Raw genomic sequence first — 16,529 nt, 5'->3', positions numbered from 1 at the left:
GTTCAGTTGTACATATATTTCTTTAGAAATCCTTTCAAGTAACTGCTTACTCTGAGATCATGGAAAAATACTCATGAGGTGCTGGCCACTGTGTGCAAGTCATAGTTGATTGCGCAATGGACTTTTCCCATGTCTTCCAGTGCTAATGTTCCTTCTTTGTGGATTTTCAGTGAGTGCAGTATGAGTCCAGAATAACACAGCAAAAGACTCAGAAGCAGCCATGCCCTAACTTGCTACCCTACTACACTTTTACAGCTGCTCTCTATTTTTTTGGAAGATTTTTATCCAGGGTGTGAATCTGGGATCGATTTATGTAAAAAAAACCTGCAGTGTTTTGTGGAGCAGAATCCTTTGGTCGTGGCTCCAGCATTTTCATCTGTAAAATGGGGGGTGGATTTTAATTGTTCTATACGGTACATTTCTTCCTCTGGTCCTCTTACTGAAATGTTTCCCCCGCCCTGCCGCGGGTCAGGAATGACTTTTAGCAAATGGCATGATATTGCCTCTTGCTAGGTCCTTGATTTTAAATAGCAACAGAGCAGCGCAAAGCAAAAGAAACTGGCAGCTGCAAATAATAATTAAAGGGCCACATGAGACTTTTATTTATTTATTTATGGTAACTGACCAGCTTACATAACAACTAAAGTCGTAAACAAGCCAAGCATGGAAGGACCAGTTTGAGCTCATCTGATTTGGCTGCTGCTGATCAGAGCGTTGCTCTTGAACTGGTGTGGCTTCCCCACTCCTTTTGTGATGGTGGCCGTGGTCCAGATGTGCAAAGGTGTTTCTGAGGGCCACTGAAAATGCAGCGCCCCCTTTCACAGGTCCTATTCATTGAAATGCCAGCTCGTGACCATCAGACATGTGCTCTGGCATTCCTTATTTTTATAACATGTCTTTTATGGCAGATGATTCCTTCTATTCTGGTAAAGGGATGTGCTTCCTCAAGGAGACTGGAATTCTCATTTCAGAAAAGTCAGTGTCTTTTGATCCACTTTCTCCCAAGCATCTTCTCTTCTGCAGCTCTTGATGTCCTTCTTGCCATAAATGGACAAATCGGCGGTATTTATACTGCATGTATATTCATTTTACGGCAGGGGTGTCCAACCTCGGCAACTTTAAGACCAGTGGACTTCAACTCCCAGAATTCCCCAGCCAGCCCACAACTTGTTGGGCTACTAGTCTTAAAGTTGCCGAGGTTGGACACACCTATTTTAGGGAGTATAATGGAAGGTGAACTCGTTTAACTAGGAACCTCTGTGGCTTCTTTGCCCTTGGTACTTGTGCCAAAGTGGCTTTTATATCTAAAGTGCTATGGCAACCATATTCTGCTGGCTGAAAATACTTTCTCCATGTGGTTGGGTAGAATGTTGAGTTCATTCATACTGACCTGATGAGTTAAAGAGGAGAAAGCAAGGCTACTAATATACAACTACCTGCTTTGAAGAAATTCCACGTTGTTTGCAAAGATACTCGAAGCGTGCTTCTTGATGATGTACATTCTATGTCATTTGATAAAGCAAAAATTATTTCACAAGCTTCTAGAACTGCAGAGCATAAATATTATATTATAATATAAACATTATTGCCACTGACCTAGTCAGGCCTTACTTGTCTACTTGAGCCATTATGCAAATTGTTTCACTGCTTTTTAACAATTTTCTAGATTTTAAATTTTTTTACAAGTCATTTCTATTTCCTGATTTAGAATAAAAGCTAAATGGCAGTTAAAAAATTTTTTTTCATATGTAAATGACATCCATAAAACAAGAAACATCTATTTTAAATAGTCTAAGAAGCATTTAGCATGGAAAGATTAAGACATTTTAGTATGTTTTTCAAACTGAAAGGGGGTAAATAAAAACAATTCTTTTAACATTTCATGAATAAACCTAAAATTTCAAACACAACTAGCAAATAGAATTTTTGCCCCAAATCCAGCTAAAATTTGTAGTCGAATGCTATGTGTTTCTATTCAGAAGCCTGCCTGAATCGTATGGGTATTACCCAAGAGAAAATATCTTCATTTTATACCTAGACAGGAAAAAACAAAGGTACAAGTATAGATTAGGCAAAACCTGCCCCCAAAATAGTAACTGTGAGAGGGACCTTGGAGTCCTAGTGGACGATCCCTTAAATATGAACCAGCAGTGTGAAGCAGCAGCCCAAAAAAGCCAATACAATCCTTGGTTGTATAAGCAGAAGCACAGAATCAAAATCACTTGACGTATTAGTATCATTTAAAAATCCTTAGTAGAACATGGAACATGGAATACCGAATCCAGTTTTGGTTACCACATTACAAAAAGATGTCGAGATTTTGGAAAAAGTGCAAAGAAGAGCAACTAAGATGATTAAGGGCCTGGAGCCAAAAACATATGAAGAACGGTGGTAGGAACCAGTACGGCCAGTCTAGAGAAAAGAAGGACTAGGGGTGACATGATAGAAGCATTCCAGTATTGGAAGGACTGACAAAAAAAGAGGCTGTCAACTTATTTTCCAAAGCATCAGAAGGCAAGGCAAGAAACAATGGATGGAAACTAATTAAGGAGAGAAGCAACCTGGAATTAAGGAGAAACTTCCTAAACACATTTCTATTTATATATTGCGGGGCAGATAAAAACGATATTGAATTACTTACTATTGAATTATCTATAGATTTTTCTTGTTGATCAATAGCAATAATACTTGCTTGAATTATTATTCCAATATAAAGTAAAGAAAATGATGGCCTTTAACACAACGTTAAAATGAACAGAGCCATTTAACATTATTTATAGTAAGAAAAGGTCACCAATTTAATCATGTACATTAAGCAGGCAAGCAATTTGTAAACATTCAAAAGCGGCAGCATCCATGTTACAAACATAAGGGAAACAAAAAATCAAGATTGTTTTAACGATTCCCCACCCCTTCTTCTTTGCCCTCCCAAAATGTTGGAAGTGATGTTTAAAAAAGACTACAAACACCAAAAGGAGATTCTACCCGGTTTAACAGTCCTTTCTTACAAAAAGAAAAAAAAGTTCCAAATTCTCAACACAACGTTTTATTAGTGTGCTCTTTAATACGATCTATATTGGTCACCAAGTTCGAGCTCTGTTTAAATCCCATTAGCAAAGGGAATGCTTGTATCTTGATTCAATGCTTCTTTAACTTCTGAGGGCAATGTATCAAAAAGATGATCTTCTACAATTAGTCCACTTTTCCTGAGAAGCCGACACTGACCCAAAGTGGCTGGTAGACGGTCTAAACAGTTCCCCTTCAGCTCTAGGTTAGTTAGTTGCAACAGCTGGCCAATTTTTTCTGGAATTGAGATGATGCAATTTTGTCCCAAACTCAAAGTTCTCAACTTGGAGCACTTAAACAGCTGTTTTGGCAAAACTTCCACTTTATTTCCTGTGATATGCAAGTGCTGGAGATTTTGAAGCAACCCTATTTCCACAGGAATCACCGCAATGGAGTTGTAGCTTACATCCAAGCATCTGAGTTTCTGTAAACTGAATACTGCAACGGGTAAGGATTCGAGTTTATTATTGGAGAGGTAAAGCGACTCCAAGTTTTTAACATGGGTAATGGAAGAAGGAATGTTAACTATTTTATTGTGCCACAATTTCAGACAAGTTAGTCTTTTCAAATGTTGGAAGCTGATGACTTCTTCAATTGTGCGAATGCTATTCGACTTTAGATCTAGCTCCTGCAAGTTAGTGAGACTAAAAATGGCGTGGGGAATACGTTCCAGTTCACAGTTCTGCAGCTCTAATTCTGCTACATTCATCATTTTCTTAAGGCTATTCAGTACAAAAAGCTTGGTACCATCATTGTGAATGACCAGCTTGGTAAGATGTGGTGCTACATCTGTGATGTTAGATGGAATTTTGGTCAAATTGCTTTTCACATAGAGAATCTTAAGGTGCCTTAATTCTCTAAGCGATTCAAGTCCTATCATTTTATTGTTTTCAGAATTCAAGTTGCCTACCAAATACAACTCTCGGAGATTTTTAAGTAAGTACACCCAAGCTGGTATCTCTGCAACATCAGTAAATTTCACATGCAGGCATCTCAGGTGGTCACGAAGAAAACTGAAGGCTGTCTGCTCCACCTTCGCAGGGCAATGATAGAGATGTAGCTCTTGAAGGTTAGTCATCTGGGATATTTTAGCAGGGATTTTTGCTTCAGGAATCAGCTCAAGTTTTAACACATCTAAATCTGTCAGATCAAAAACCGCATCTGGGACGCCCGATAGCATGAAAAGATGTAATTCTTGCTTATCCTGAGCATTGCGAGAAACGTGTTGCCTCAGTTTTTCAAAAGTCCATTCGTGGTTCAAACTTATTTCCCTCAGTTTATTTTCACTGACCTCTGACAGAAATACACCAAACCGCTTGGAGTAAAGCTGATCGTACTGGTCAACCATGTGCAAGAGGAAAGCAAAATCGTTTTTAACATCTGGAATATCGCTGAAACTGCTCTCCTCTCTAACTTTTTCAAAAGAGTACTCCTTCAAGGGTAACCGAAACAACCAGAAGAGTGTGTACAGACAGACAAAACCATAGACACAGATGAGAGAAATATAACTAATAAGCAACTTTTTTAACATGTAAGCCATATTGTGTGTGCACTCAAATTCTTGGTAGCCAGTCAGATGTTCCACTTTGGGCATGCAAATGTGCTCAAAGCTGATTTCATTGACAAAATTTGCTGTGTAGCAGAGAATAAATATGAATTTTACAGTTTTGATGACAGTTTGGACAACGTACAGCTTATAAATCAAATCACTGTCCTCTACGTGGGCCCGGAATTTCCGTACTTTTTCAAAGAGTGCTTTGGCTTGCTCTCCATCTTTTTTGTCCAAAATGGTCATACCCGGGACTTCAATAACTGGCTTTTCTGCTGAAAACTTGAAACCAGTCTTGTTTATCATGGGGGTACTGGCATTTGGGCTTCCTTCATCACTACTAGTCGATACATGCTTTGGCAGGGACTGGGCCCCAGTTAGTCTCTGTTTATTCTCCTCAGAGTCTTCGCATGCTGTTTCAGACAGTGCTTTTGTAGTCCAAGGGGATTCAAAGCATTTCCCTAAAATAGAGACAAAATGCTCAATTTTTGAGCAGGTTTTTGGATATTTAAACCAAAAATTGCTACTGACCATTAAAATAATTGTGTGTATAAGAGCTAGGTAGGGAAAATATTTTGAATACCAAGGAAGAGCCACATGATAACACATCTGGTTAATGAAAACATATTGCTGATAATCCAAGTTAGTCTTACGGCCCAGAAAATCTTTCTGCTCCTTCTTTCCTTCCTGACTTGCAGCAGTTGCATGTAATGGAGGATAAGCAGTTCTACGTACATCAGGCGTAGTCACAGATGTTGTGTCAAGAGATACGGTCATGGCTGCCAGTTTGTCTTTGTCCGGAATAGCTGGTATTTCGGATTCTGGCATATTTGTAGCTTTGGCACTTCCCAAGGGGCTGGGTTGCATTTTCGCGCTTACAGCAGACTGTAACACAGGCAAACAAACCACCTGATCTTTGGTCAACTGCATGGTTCCAGCAAAAATGGCAACCATTAGCATGACAACTGCCAGATAATCCATAAATACATCCCACCATGGTTTCAGAATTCGGTAAGTTGGTTGTATGTCATTCAGAGATGCAACTTCTGCAAGGGTAAACATTCCTGTAACAAAACAGAAGTTCCTGTTATTCACTGCTGAGAAGCATAATAATATTGTATGCATTTATTTTTAATTTCTATTTTTCCTACTTGTTTTAATTTCAATTTTATCTCTTATAAGTGTGGACAGCAGCCACTTTTAAAATATAAACTGCGGACAATAACTACTATTAAATATAAAATAAATATATTTTAAGAATAAATATATTCTCAAGCTGTATTGACAAAAAATTAAGACTGTGGCACTAAAACATGTTCCTTAAATGTATTTAAACATTTTAGTAGATGTTTTAGAGTTACCATCTTAATTTAACATTTTTAGGACAGAAATGAAAGAAAATAATACAGAGCAAATGACCTTCAATAAGAATCAATCTAATAGTAATGGGTAGGTTACATAATAACAGTCTATCTGATAATTTATAGCCATTTGTAGTATTATTACATCAGAGCAGTTGTCCATATAAAAAGGAGAGTAAGCAATACATATGTGATTTTATTTTTCCAACTTTATATGTATTTATCCATTCCAATATTGCTATATTCCTGTTTCCAAAACACTGAACATTTCTTATGGTAAAGAAAAAAATCAATCTAATGTAATGGACAAGAGATGCTTCAATGCTATTAAATAATTAGCAGATGTAAATCCTCCTGTTAATCTTTTCCCATAAAGTAGACATTATTACTCAAAGTTTATGGTCTATTCAATAATCTGCAGGCTGATTTTAGGATTAAATGTCTCAAAACCAAAACAATCAAAATTTGCTTTGAACTGCCAAAGAAATTATGTTTCTTTGGAATACTGGGAGGCCTAGAATCAGGAAGGCAGAATTAATGTAATTCAGCATATTTTTCTGTGTGAGTGAAGCGCATCTTTACTATAGTCCACTGAAATAAAAGAGAATGAAAATGTTTTCATGATTATGAACTTGAATGATGTAACTGCCCTGTCCATGTTTAACTCAAACCTAAATTGTTTTATGAAAAAACAACTCCCTAAATTCAGTTTATTTAAGTTTATTTCCAAATAAGCAGGAGACAATTGGAGTCTCAATATCTTCTGAGTTACAAATATGATATAAATATGAAACACAAGTTCTGAAAATACCAATTATCAGAAATTAGCTACTTTTTACAATCAAATCTTTGCAATAATGTAGGCTACCCTAATCATGACCTTACAAGAAATTCATTAAAACCAGCTTTGTTTGCAGTTTAAGAGCTATAGACAATCGAAGGAGGAAGCACAATGTAATTTACTTATTCTTTGTAAAGCCTTCAAGTAATAATGTTAATAAACAGAATGGAAATATAATATTTTTATTATGAAAAAATATAAGATTTCAAAAGGCAAGATACTAGTATTGATACCATAGAATTACTGACAAAGTGTTCTTCCAACTTTTTCTTATATGAATAAAAAACAGATTTTACACAACACACGTACACACGCGGAGAGAGAGAGAGAGAGAGAGCGCTTCTTCAGTTCAAAGTTTTGTGCCACAATTCAATGTTCCCCAATCTTTCTGGCACCAGGAACTGGTTTCGTGGAAGACCATTTTAGCACAGATGGTGGGGGTGGGGGGTGAATGATTTCGGTTTTGCTTGCTCACCTGTTGCTTACCTCCAGCTGTGCAGCCCAGTTCCTAACAAGCCATAGACCAATACCGATCCATGGCCTGGAGGTTGGGCACACCTGCTACAATTAATATGCCAGAATGCAGCACTTGACGACTTGCTGGTTTACAATAGTGTAAATAAAAAGCCATGCCAAAACCCACATATCATATAAGCAGAACTGATAAAAGTTGGGAAGGTCACTAATCATAAGACAACATTCTCCCAATCATATACATACCTGACTTTTACATGCAGTAACTGAGACTGGGGGGGAATGAAAAGTATACAGTGATCTTTCATGTTTTGCTGCCTAAATAACCATCAGTTTAAAGGCTTCAATATTACTGAACCAAGTGTGAATGAGTAAATATAGTTAAAACTTAATTTTAATGCTTTCATTATTCCAATTAGATATACTTACACATAAAGATTTTATGTGAATTCAATCTACTCTGCATCATACTGAATCCAATTTACTATGGACTGCAAAAATCTGTCTTGTTCACTAGATGCTCACAAATAGCTTAAGTTTTTTTAACTCCTTGTTGCCACCTAATGGTGGTCCAATATTTTGCAGCCCACATTGCATAATAGCAATTATTTTATCTCTTTCACTCAAACTTAAACTAGATTCATCTTCTATTAGCAGTATGTGGAAAAGTCAAAACCACCTAAAGAACAAAATTGTGATTAAGAAAGCAAAAGCAAAAGCCCAGAACTTTATATCTGAAGGCCAGAAATATTTTCTAGAACTCTTGGCTATAGTTCAGAACACAGCTCCAAAACTTGCTAAGAAAGTGAATTTTCTTAAATGACAAAAAAGAGTTTATGAAGAATAATATTAATTAAATATATTGTAAACTATTGTTTAAATTATTGTTCAATAATTTAACAGTATTTAACTTAAACAAGGATTTTATTCTGGGTCTAACCACATCTTTTTCCTGCGTCTGATTATTTTAATTGTATTTGTGGTACCAGGTGTTTGAAATGCAGAAATTTGGATGTAATTCAGTATGCCAGTAGATATTTTTAAGTCTGCAAATGTGGAAAATAGGATTAAAAATGCTTACTAATTTATTCTCAGGAGGTATGTGAGGAATGTTTCAATTCAAAGAGAACAGTAGCCTAGAAGCTACATTTTGATAAACTGCATCAGATCTGAGTGGCTCTTTCCTTCACAAGCTCCTCTATACTCTTACTCAGTGAATTGATATACCATTGAAAACCGTCCTGTAGACATAGTAGATGTTCATTTAAAGGAGTTACGGTTATTCCTTAGTTAACAACAAGGTAATTGGGGCCAGAATTTCCCTCGCTAAGTGATGTCGTTATAAAGCACAACATCACTGGAATGCACTGCTTAGTGATGACAATCCTGCACTCCCCATTGCTGTTGTTAAATGAGGATCCTGAGTTGTTAAGCAGGTCGTAGGTGCTTGCAAGCAGGTCTGCAGGCAGGCAAGGCTTAGTGGGGCCAGGAGTGGCTGCTGCTGGGCAGGGGAAGGTGTGCAAGTGGCCCATGAGGCTTAGCAAGAGTATAGCTAGCAATGCCTGGTACAAATTGGGGGAGGATGCAAGTGCTTTACTGAAGTAACTTTCAACTTTTCCTGCTGGTTTCTCCATTGACTTTGTTTGTGGCAAGCCAGCAGGGAACATCACAAATGGTGACTATGTGGTTCCAGGACCCTGCCAAGTGCCTAGATCTCAGTTACATGATTGCGGGCATGCTGTCACTACCACAACTTCAAGGGCCAGTCTTAACTTGGAATAGTTGCTGGGCAAAGACTACTTGTATTAAGAAATGCTTGCAAAACAAACACACTGCCTCGAGATTGGTATGTACTTAGCAAGCCAGTTTAGTTCTAGTATATTAAATTCTGTATATATTGCTAATAACTTGTACAGGCTGGAAAACATTTAATATCTCATGACTTTCTATGGTTTTTGGCAGGGACTGCTCATAATCGCCTCTCCAATGAAGGGATAATAACATGCATTTTGAGTATAATTAGGTAAAAACCTGTGTTTTTATTATGTTCAGAAAAGTTATCCTTGCAAGCAAAACACACCGGCTTCAAAAAACCCAGTCAAAGAAAACATCCAGGGAACCCTATACTCAGTCAGCTAAAGTAATTATTCCAGTTAAAATAGATTTGTTTCACATAAAGAACCTCCTAGCTGTTCTTATATTTTCTAGGGCAGGGGTCTCCAACTTTGGCCACTTTAAGACTTGTGGACTTCAACTCCCAGAATTCCTCGGCAAGCAAAGCAAAGCCAGGACAAGACAGGACAAATAACACCTGCCTATCCCAAGTTCTGGGGGAAGGACTCATTAGGTCAAGGGTCTTCAAACTTGCCAAGTTTGAGATTTGTGGATTACAACTCCCAGAATTCCTGAGCTAACATGATTGGGTGATTTCTAGGAGTTGAAGTCCACAAGTCTTAAAGCTGTCAAGTTTGAAGAGCCTTGCAATAGGTGAATAAAAATACCAAATCCAGTCTAAACATCTGACTGTGTGACCAACCATAACAGCATCAATAAAAGTTGATGCTCACAGTGTTACTGAACTGCTGTAATTACAGAAATTATGAAACTCTGCTTCCTTGGTTCATTTTACTTCCAAACTCTAAAAACATCTTTCAAAAAGCTGCTCTCAATCACTTTTCACTGAAATGTGGAACAAATTCATCAGAGTTGCTTGAAGAATTATTGAAATAAACGGGTTTGAAAGCACTTCAAAGTATTCATTTTATTACTATGTCATTCTTATTTGCTCTCAGAAAAGGAACTGTGAAGAAATTTCTCCTTGAATGGCTGGCCCCTATATAAGGCAAAGACAAGGTTGTTGTTGTTTTACTAGGGGATCATATTCTTTCAAGAGTAATCTGGTGGGGCTACATAGTGGGCAGAGCATAAGCAAACACTATTTAAGCTCAGAGTAAAAATGAGTGTGGAAGCTTATTTTCTAACTTCCTTTTTCTTGGACAATATTTTTTTCCTCTTCTTTACCTTGCTGTAAAGAGGACACAGACAATGCTTATCGAAGGTCTGAACTGTTTTCCTGCAGTGTTTTTAAAATTAGACCAAGGGCTCTGGGATAAATTTATCCCCAACTATTACAAAAACAAGAAGGACAGCTCGCTCTTTCAATCTTTGCTATTTTCAAGAATAAAATAAAGCACCAACTGCTACTAAATACATCTGAGCTGTGGCATTAGTCCTATTTGTCTGCAGTTCTAACAATAAAACCAGCAGTATATTACAAGAGATTCTGAATGTGTTTTCCTTCTTCCTCACAAATAATCATTCCCAAGATTTGAAAAATGAAAAACATACACATACTTAAAATGAAATATTTTGATGACTGTGCCTAATGGCGAATTGCTTGTAAAAAGATTTCCTTCAGGTGTTACATATGCACCATTTTGTCTGAACATCTAAAATACCTTGTAGTAAGCATCATCAGCTTACTAAATTCCTTTTCTATGAAAGCCTATCAACTTTTTCCACTCTATACAATTACAAAACAAAGTAAAGATTTTAGTTTTTGTTTGAGCAGGTGTTAAAATGCAACCCAGGAATCAAAGAAACCCTTTGAGATTGAATTAAATCTCTGCTGGAAATATTATAAATGCTCAAGAATTTCAAACCAGTGATTCAACTTCCTTACAAGAGTTTGTCTACATAAATTCATTGTTTCTAAATTAATCATTCCGAATTTTAAAAAAAGAAAGAAGACATTTTTAATTCTCTGTCATCACAAGTATTTAAAAAACATTTAAGTAGAACTGGCATTAATCAGCCTCTCCTACAATTTGAATACAAAAGAGTCTGATGCAGTGATTTTTTTTTTTTTTCAAATGAAGCACACCAGGAAAAATTGTCATATGTACACTTTTCCTTTTCCTTTATCCATAAACTATAATACATCCATGATCATACATAGTAGATTTTGCATGCCTTGTACTCACAGGACTTTCCTATTTTAAACCATAAATGACCAGTTCAGATAAAGTATTTTCATTGCATGTGATTCAAATGTGTTATTTTAAAAGTAATCTTACTAATCCCTACATTTGTAGGTATTAAATACATATTAGTTCAGCCAGTATTCTGAATGATGGAAACATGATGGAGGCCCAGAAAGGTTGTGGAATCTGTTTAGTTATGTATGCTCAGATCACTATGGATACTTGCTAGACTTTTGGTTACAATTGGAAGAATGACAACAAAAGATCAATGACAAGATTCAAAAAAATACCAGCTTCCTTAGCTAATTTGTCACTCATTAATTGCTAAGTACATGAACTGTTCTTTGGACCAGAGCACAAAATGGTGAAAGACAGCAGTAATCTTATATTGAATAAAGAAACTGGGAGGCATACTGTGATCTACAAAAGCAGCTGCTTTTATTTAAACAGTTTCTGGAGAAAAAGTCTCTTAGAAGAACCTAATTCTATTTTCTTTTTCTAACTTTCATGGGTTTCACTGGACCTCTGAATGCAGGTATATTTAAAACTGGCTTGAATGCAAACAGTTTTCTATGATGGCTTCTACTTCAGCACTAAACTTATAACTGGGTAAGACTTCCTTTGAGTCAAGATCAACTATTGGTGAATCTATGAGCAGATGCTTACTCTTTCCTTGACAAAAGTATGGAAATGGTCAATCATTGCTGGACAACTAGTGAAATTACTAGAGAAGGAAATGTATAAAATCCCAAATGAAGTACAGTTCTACTTAACTGATTATAGATTAATAACAGAGCGTCATCCCCTAGATTATATGTCTTGTTCTAACTATATTTCATTCTGCATAAAGTAAAATACCTCAAAGGAAACATAGTTATGAACCAATAGTTAAATATTCCAATATATCTTGGATTTTAAACCACCTTCTAAAGCAGCGGTTGCCAACTGGTGGGCCGTGGCCCACTGGTGGGCCATGAGAAAATCTTGGTGGGCCGCAGAGAAATCTCACCCCCAGAGCACCCCCACAAAGCAATTAGTCCAGGCTGAGCAAAAACACAAGGCTGTGCCACCCACATGGCCTGCGGGAACCCTCCCTGCCCACTCACTCCTTACCCGGTAAACTTGCCTGCTAAATTGCTATTTTTCCTTTTTCTGACCATCATCTGTTCTGCTGTGCAGAACAGCAGATTAGCTGGGAAGCAGGAAATGGTTGGATTTCTTGCTTTCTAGCTAGTCTTTAAATCTTCGGCTCAGCACAGCCAAACCTCCCTTAGGACTGAAGGTTTGCTTGCAAGCAAACTCAGTGCAGACTCATGGCAAGCAAATTTGAGAGGTTGAGCTAGCCAATGGCAGATAGATAGATCACTGAATGATTCTGTGAGCAAATCAATCTGCCTGCCTGCTTTGCCTGATTTTGGGTAAAAATTGCTCTTTTTTTAAATAAAAAATTCAATATTTATGCATGGTGGGTTGTGAGTTAATTTTGTGAGTTTGCTTGCAAACAAATTTTATGTGACAGACTGAGCTAGCCAATGGCAGATAGATAGATCTCTGAATGAATCTGTGATTCTGTGAGCAACTCAATCTGCCTGCTTTGCCTGATTTTGTTGCTCTGTTTTATAAAAAAATCCAATAGCTTAGATCTTCTGTATGATATGCTGCATCTTATAGAAGAGGACAACAAGCCTGAGGATGCAAACATGATCAAATATATGGAAATAGTAAACTACCAGATCTATCTCATTAAAATATTTCTAGTATTTTACACATGTTTTCCAGTACACTAGAGCAAACTGGAATTAAAATACAATAGCAGAATGTTTTTAAAAGCTCAGTCATTTTAAATTCAAAGTTTTATAGATACAAGTGGGCATTTTCATCAAATCATGTGGAAAAAAATCAGGTTAGTATATTTCAACTAATTTTTTATTTGACGAGAAATGCTGAGCCCTAAAGAATGCATAACACAGTTCTAATCCCATAATAATGAATTGCTAGTCAGAATGTACTAGAAAGCCAGTGATGGTAGCCACATATTACTGTTTTCTTAACTCAAACAACAAAAGCACACATATGGGACAATACAATCTATTTACTGAATACGTTTTGTATTCAATAGTTTCTGTAGTGTTTAATTTTATTAACAATAGCAAAAGAGCAAAAGTATGAATGCAAATGTAATTGAAATAAATTACATTTATTAGTGCTCAACAAACTTACGTTTTTTTTAAAAAAAGATGGGCAGTCTATCAAATCTGATTGGTCACTGGCAGGAAAAAATGATGGACTAGATCAAAGAGAATTTTTAAGGAAAAGTATTGAGTCATTATATACTCAGTACTGGAAAAAATGTATGTCATGACTCGATTATATTGTAATAGCAGATTACTATAGCTTTAAGGAAATATACAGGACATGAACATAATCTTTCTTTTAACAGAAAACAGGAATGAAAACACATGCTCCAGTATAGTATAGTGTAGTGGTTCTCTCTTATCAAGTAGTGTTTCTCTTCATATTCCTCAGAGCTAATAGTGATAATAATTTGACTCCTGATGCTGCAGAGAATTGTACATGAGTTCAATCCAACATTATGGCAGTAAGGAACTCAGAATGGATGCTTAAGCTTTTTGAGAAATCTTTGTGCATACCTGCAACATATCCTCATAACTCTGTTCTTTTCAGAGGAATTCTTAGGCTCTCAATAGATTTAGAGTACAATTCCTAAAGGATGTGCCTCTACACATTAAGAAGCAGCAACAAGAAAAATGTTTCACAAACTATTATAATAAAAGAAGATAGCTCACATTGTCAGACGTAAGAATCCTGAAAGGTGCTCTTTTTATTGCAAATTTATTTCCTTTATTGAAATGACTTCCCTTTAATATTACAACTTATCACATTGCTTCTTAAAATTGTTTCTTTAAAAATAATGTTGTATTAAAGTGGGGGTGGGGTGGGGGAGAGAAAGTCCTTCTAAACATCTAGTAGAATTTTGATGAACACAAAAATGATAAACTGGAAAAAAAACCATAAAAAAATAACATCACATAATTTATTCTGCAATTACTTTCATTTCCTTAGGACTAATTCCAATTTTATTTCTTACTCAAATATCTGCAGGTTTTACAAAATGCCTTTAGAAACCTTTCTGTGGCTCCTCTAGATCTTTATCACCTTCCTTATTGTATCTCATTAATATACTATAGGTAAAAAGGCAGCATCTACATCTTCTGGCTAACCTGCAGCTCAGGCACATAATCAAGCAGATAAACCGTCCCACAGTGTGTTTTCTTCTCCTGGCAACAGTTTTTCTAAGCACATGTTACTCACTGAAACATGTTCCTGCAAGCAAGGCTTTCTTTAACCCTCCAACAGAACAACAGTTGTCACTGAATGAGTTCTCTAAGTTTTTGAGAGTTATTTAAAGGGTATTTTGTCCTTTTCTATGAAAAAGATGAAAACAGTACATGTAGTCTCCACTTATGACAGTTCACTTAGTGACTGTTTGAAGTTACAATGGCACTGAAAAAAGTGACTTCTGGTCATGTTTCACACGTACAACCGTTGCAGCACTTAACAACTGTGTTACCAGTGGTGGTATTCGACCGGTTCAGCCCGGTTCTGATGAGCCGGTAGGAGCGATGAGCAGCGGAGACCGAACCAGTTCTCTCCACCGCTCTGCTGTTGGGCCCACCCACCTGCCCGGGATCCCATACTCACCTTTATCCGCTGAATTTGAAGCGCAGCTGCTTTGCGCGGCACAGAATAGTGCCACGAAGCAGCTGCTGAAGCGACCGGGATCGCGCAGGCTTGCAGGAGACGAGTTAGAAAGCCTCTGTGCCTGAGCAAAGTGCATGTTTGGCGTGCATATGCACGCAAAGCGCGCCCACCAAACCACGCCCACATAACTGGTGACAACAATATTTGAATCCCACCACTGTGTGTTACTAATTTAATAACTGCAGAGATTGACTTAACAAAAGTGGCAAAAAAAGTCATAAAAGGTATTAGGAATCTGTCCACAAATTAGTTAGGTTGGCAATATATAAACCAACAATGTATGTTTGTAGCTTTAAGACAAAATCACTGTATTGATTGGTTGATTGTGTTGCAAGTTGCCATAAGAGGGAGCTATAGAGATCATGGCTTGCTCTCTCTGACATTCTGTATCTCTGACATTCTGTTGCTATCTCTGTTGTATTTATGCTGGATATTTTTGTTTACTGTAAATGACAAAGGCAACCAGTAAGAAGACTTTATAATTGGATATTCTTTGGACTGTTAACTGTAAATGACCTGGATTGTTTATTGGACCGTGCTATTTCTTAAAGTAAACTTTAACGCAATTTAGTGTATCTGTGTGTGGCTGAATAATTATTCATAACTACTCTCATAAACGTTTCCATGTGCATATCCTTTTTACTCAAGGGTTATTCTGTACATATCATAACAAAAGGGACAAAACTCACTTAGTTAATTTCTCACTAAGCAATGTAAATTTGGGGCTCAATTGTGTTCATAACGTTGAGGACTACCAGTACCTGTGTTCAGTCAGATTCAGTTGTTAGTTGAATCTGGATTCCCCCTTGACTTTACTCAGAAGTTCACAAAAGGGGATCACATGACCTTGGGACTCAGCAACAGTCACAAATATGAACCAATTGCCAAGCATCTGAACTTTGATCACATGATTGTAGGGATGCTACTAAGGTCGTATCTCTGAAAAATGGTGATGTACGTTTTTCAATGCCGTTATAACTTTGAGCGATCACTAAATGAACTGTTGTGAGTTGAGGACTACCTGTATTAAATGTTATTTAACATACAGATGAAACCAAGGAATTCTTCTATATAAAATATTTCTAAATATTATGAGTAATTAATTCATTTTCTGTAGCAAATTAAATTGGAGGTTGATTTTTTTTTGCACTTCCTTAGCTTCTTCTTTTAAGAAAACAATGCAAATATTATAGAGTCCTTAAAATTTAGAATAGTACTTGGTTAAGATTTGAGGAAAGAACTAAATATATAGCAAGAACTTTGATAAAACTGATTAGCGCTGATGCTTTTCCTGCTCTCCCTCACATCTGTTATCATATTAGTTTTGGACTCTAGTAGTAGCACAGCTGCAGCGCATTTTGATCCCATTCACCCAATCTTACTTGGTAAAGGGTTAAAAGCTGAGCAGCTGTGTTATTCAATATGATTAAAGGCAACCGATTTTTATCTACCATACTATTCTTGAGCTTAAA

General features: G+C 36.8%; 1 protein-coding gene across 9 annotated transcripts in view; it reads right to left on the bottom strand.

Annotated features, from left to right (window-relative positions):
- Positions 1 to 591: 591 nt before the first annotated feature.
- LRRC8D (leucine rich repeat containing 8 VRAC subunit D) overlaps positions 592 to 16,529 on the bottom strand; it is an 87,302-nt gene continuing 71,364 nt past the window's right edge. For all 9 annotated transcript variants that reach the window (XM_087930141.1, XM_026700293.2, XM_026700301.2 and 6 more), the window contains one exon: positions 592 to 5,679. In XM_087930141.1, the coding sequence (XP_087786267.1) occupies positions 3,101 to 5,677 (2,577 nt within the window). In that variant the 5' untranslated portion in view covers positions 5,678 to 5,679 and the 3' untranslated portion in view covers positions 592 to 3,100. The remainder of the gene's footprint in view (positions 5,680 to 16,529) is intronic.

The sequence above is a fragment of the Pseudonaja textilis genome, chromosome 3, assembly GCF_049901715.1.
Source record: "Pseudonaja textilis isolate UNSWEBS1 chromosome 3, rPseTex1.2, whole genome shotgun sequence".
NCBI classification, from domain to species: Eukaryota; Metazoa; Chordata; class Lepidosauria; order Squamata; family Elapidae; genus Pseudonaja; species Pseudonaja textilis.
The sequence above is the reverse complement of the archived record's forward strand: the minus strand, read 5'-3'. Positions and strand labels throughout refer to the sequence as shown.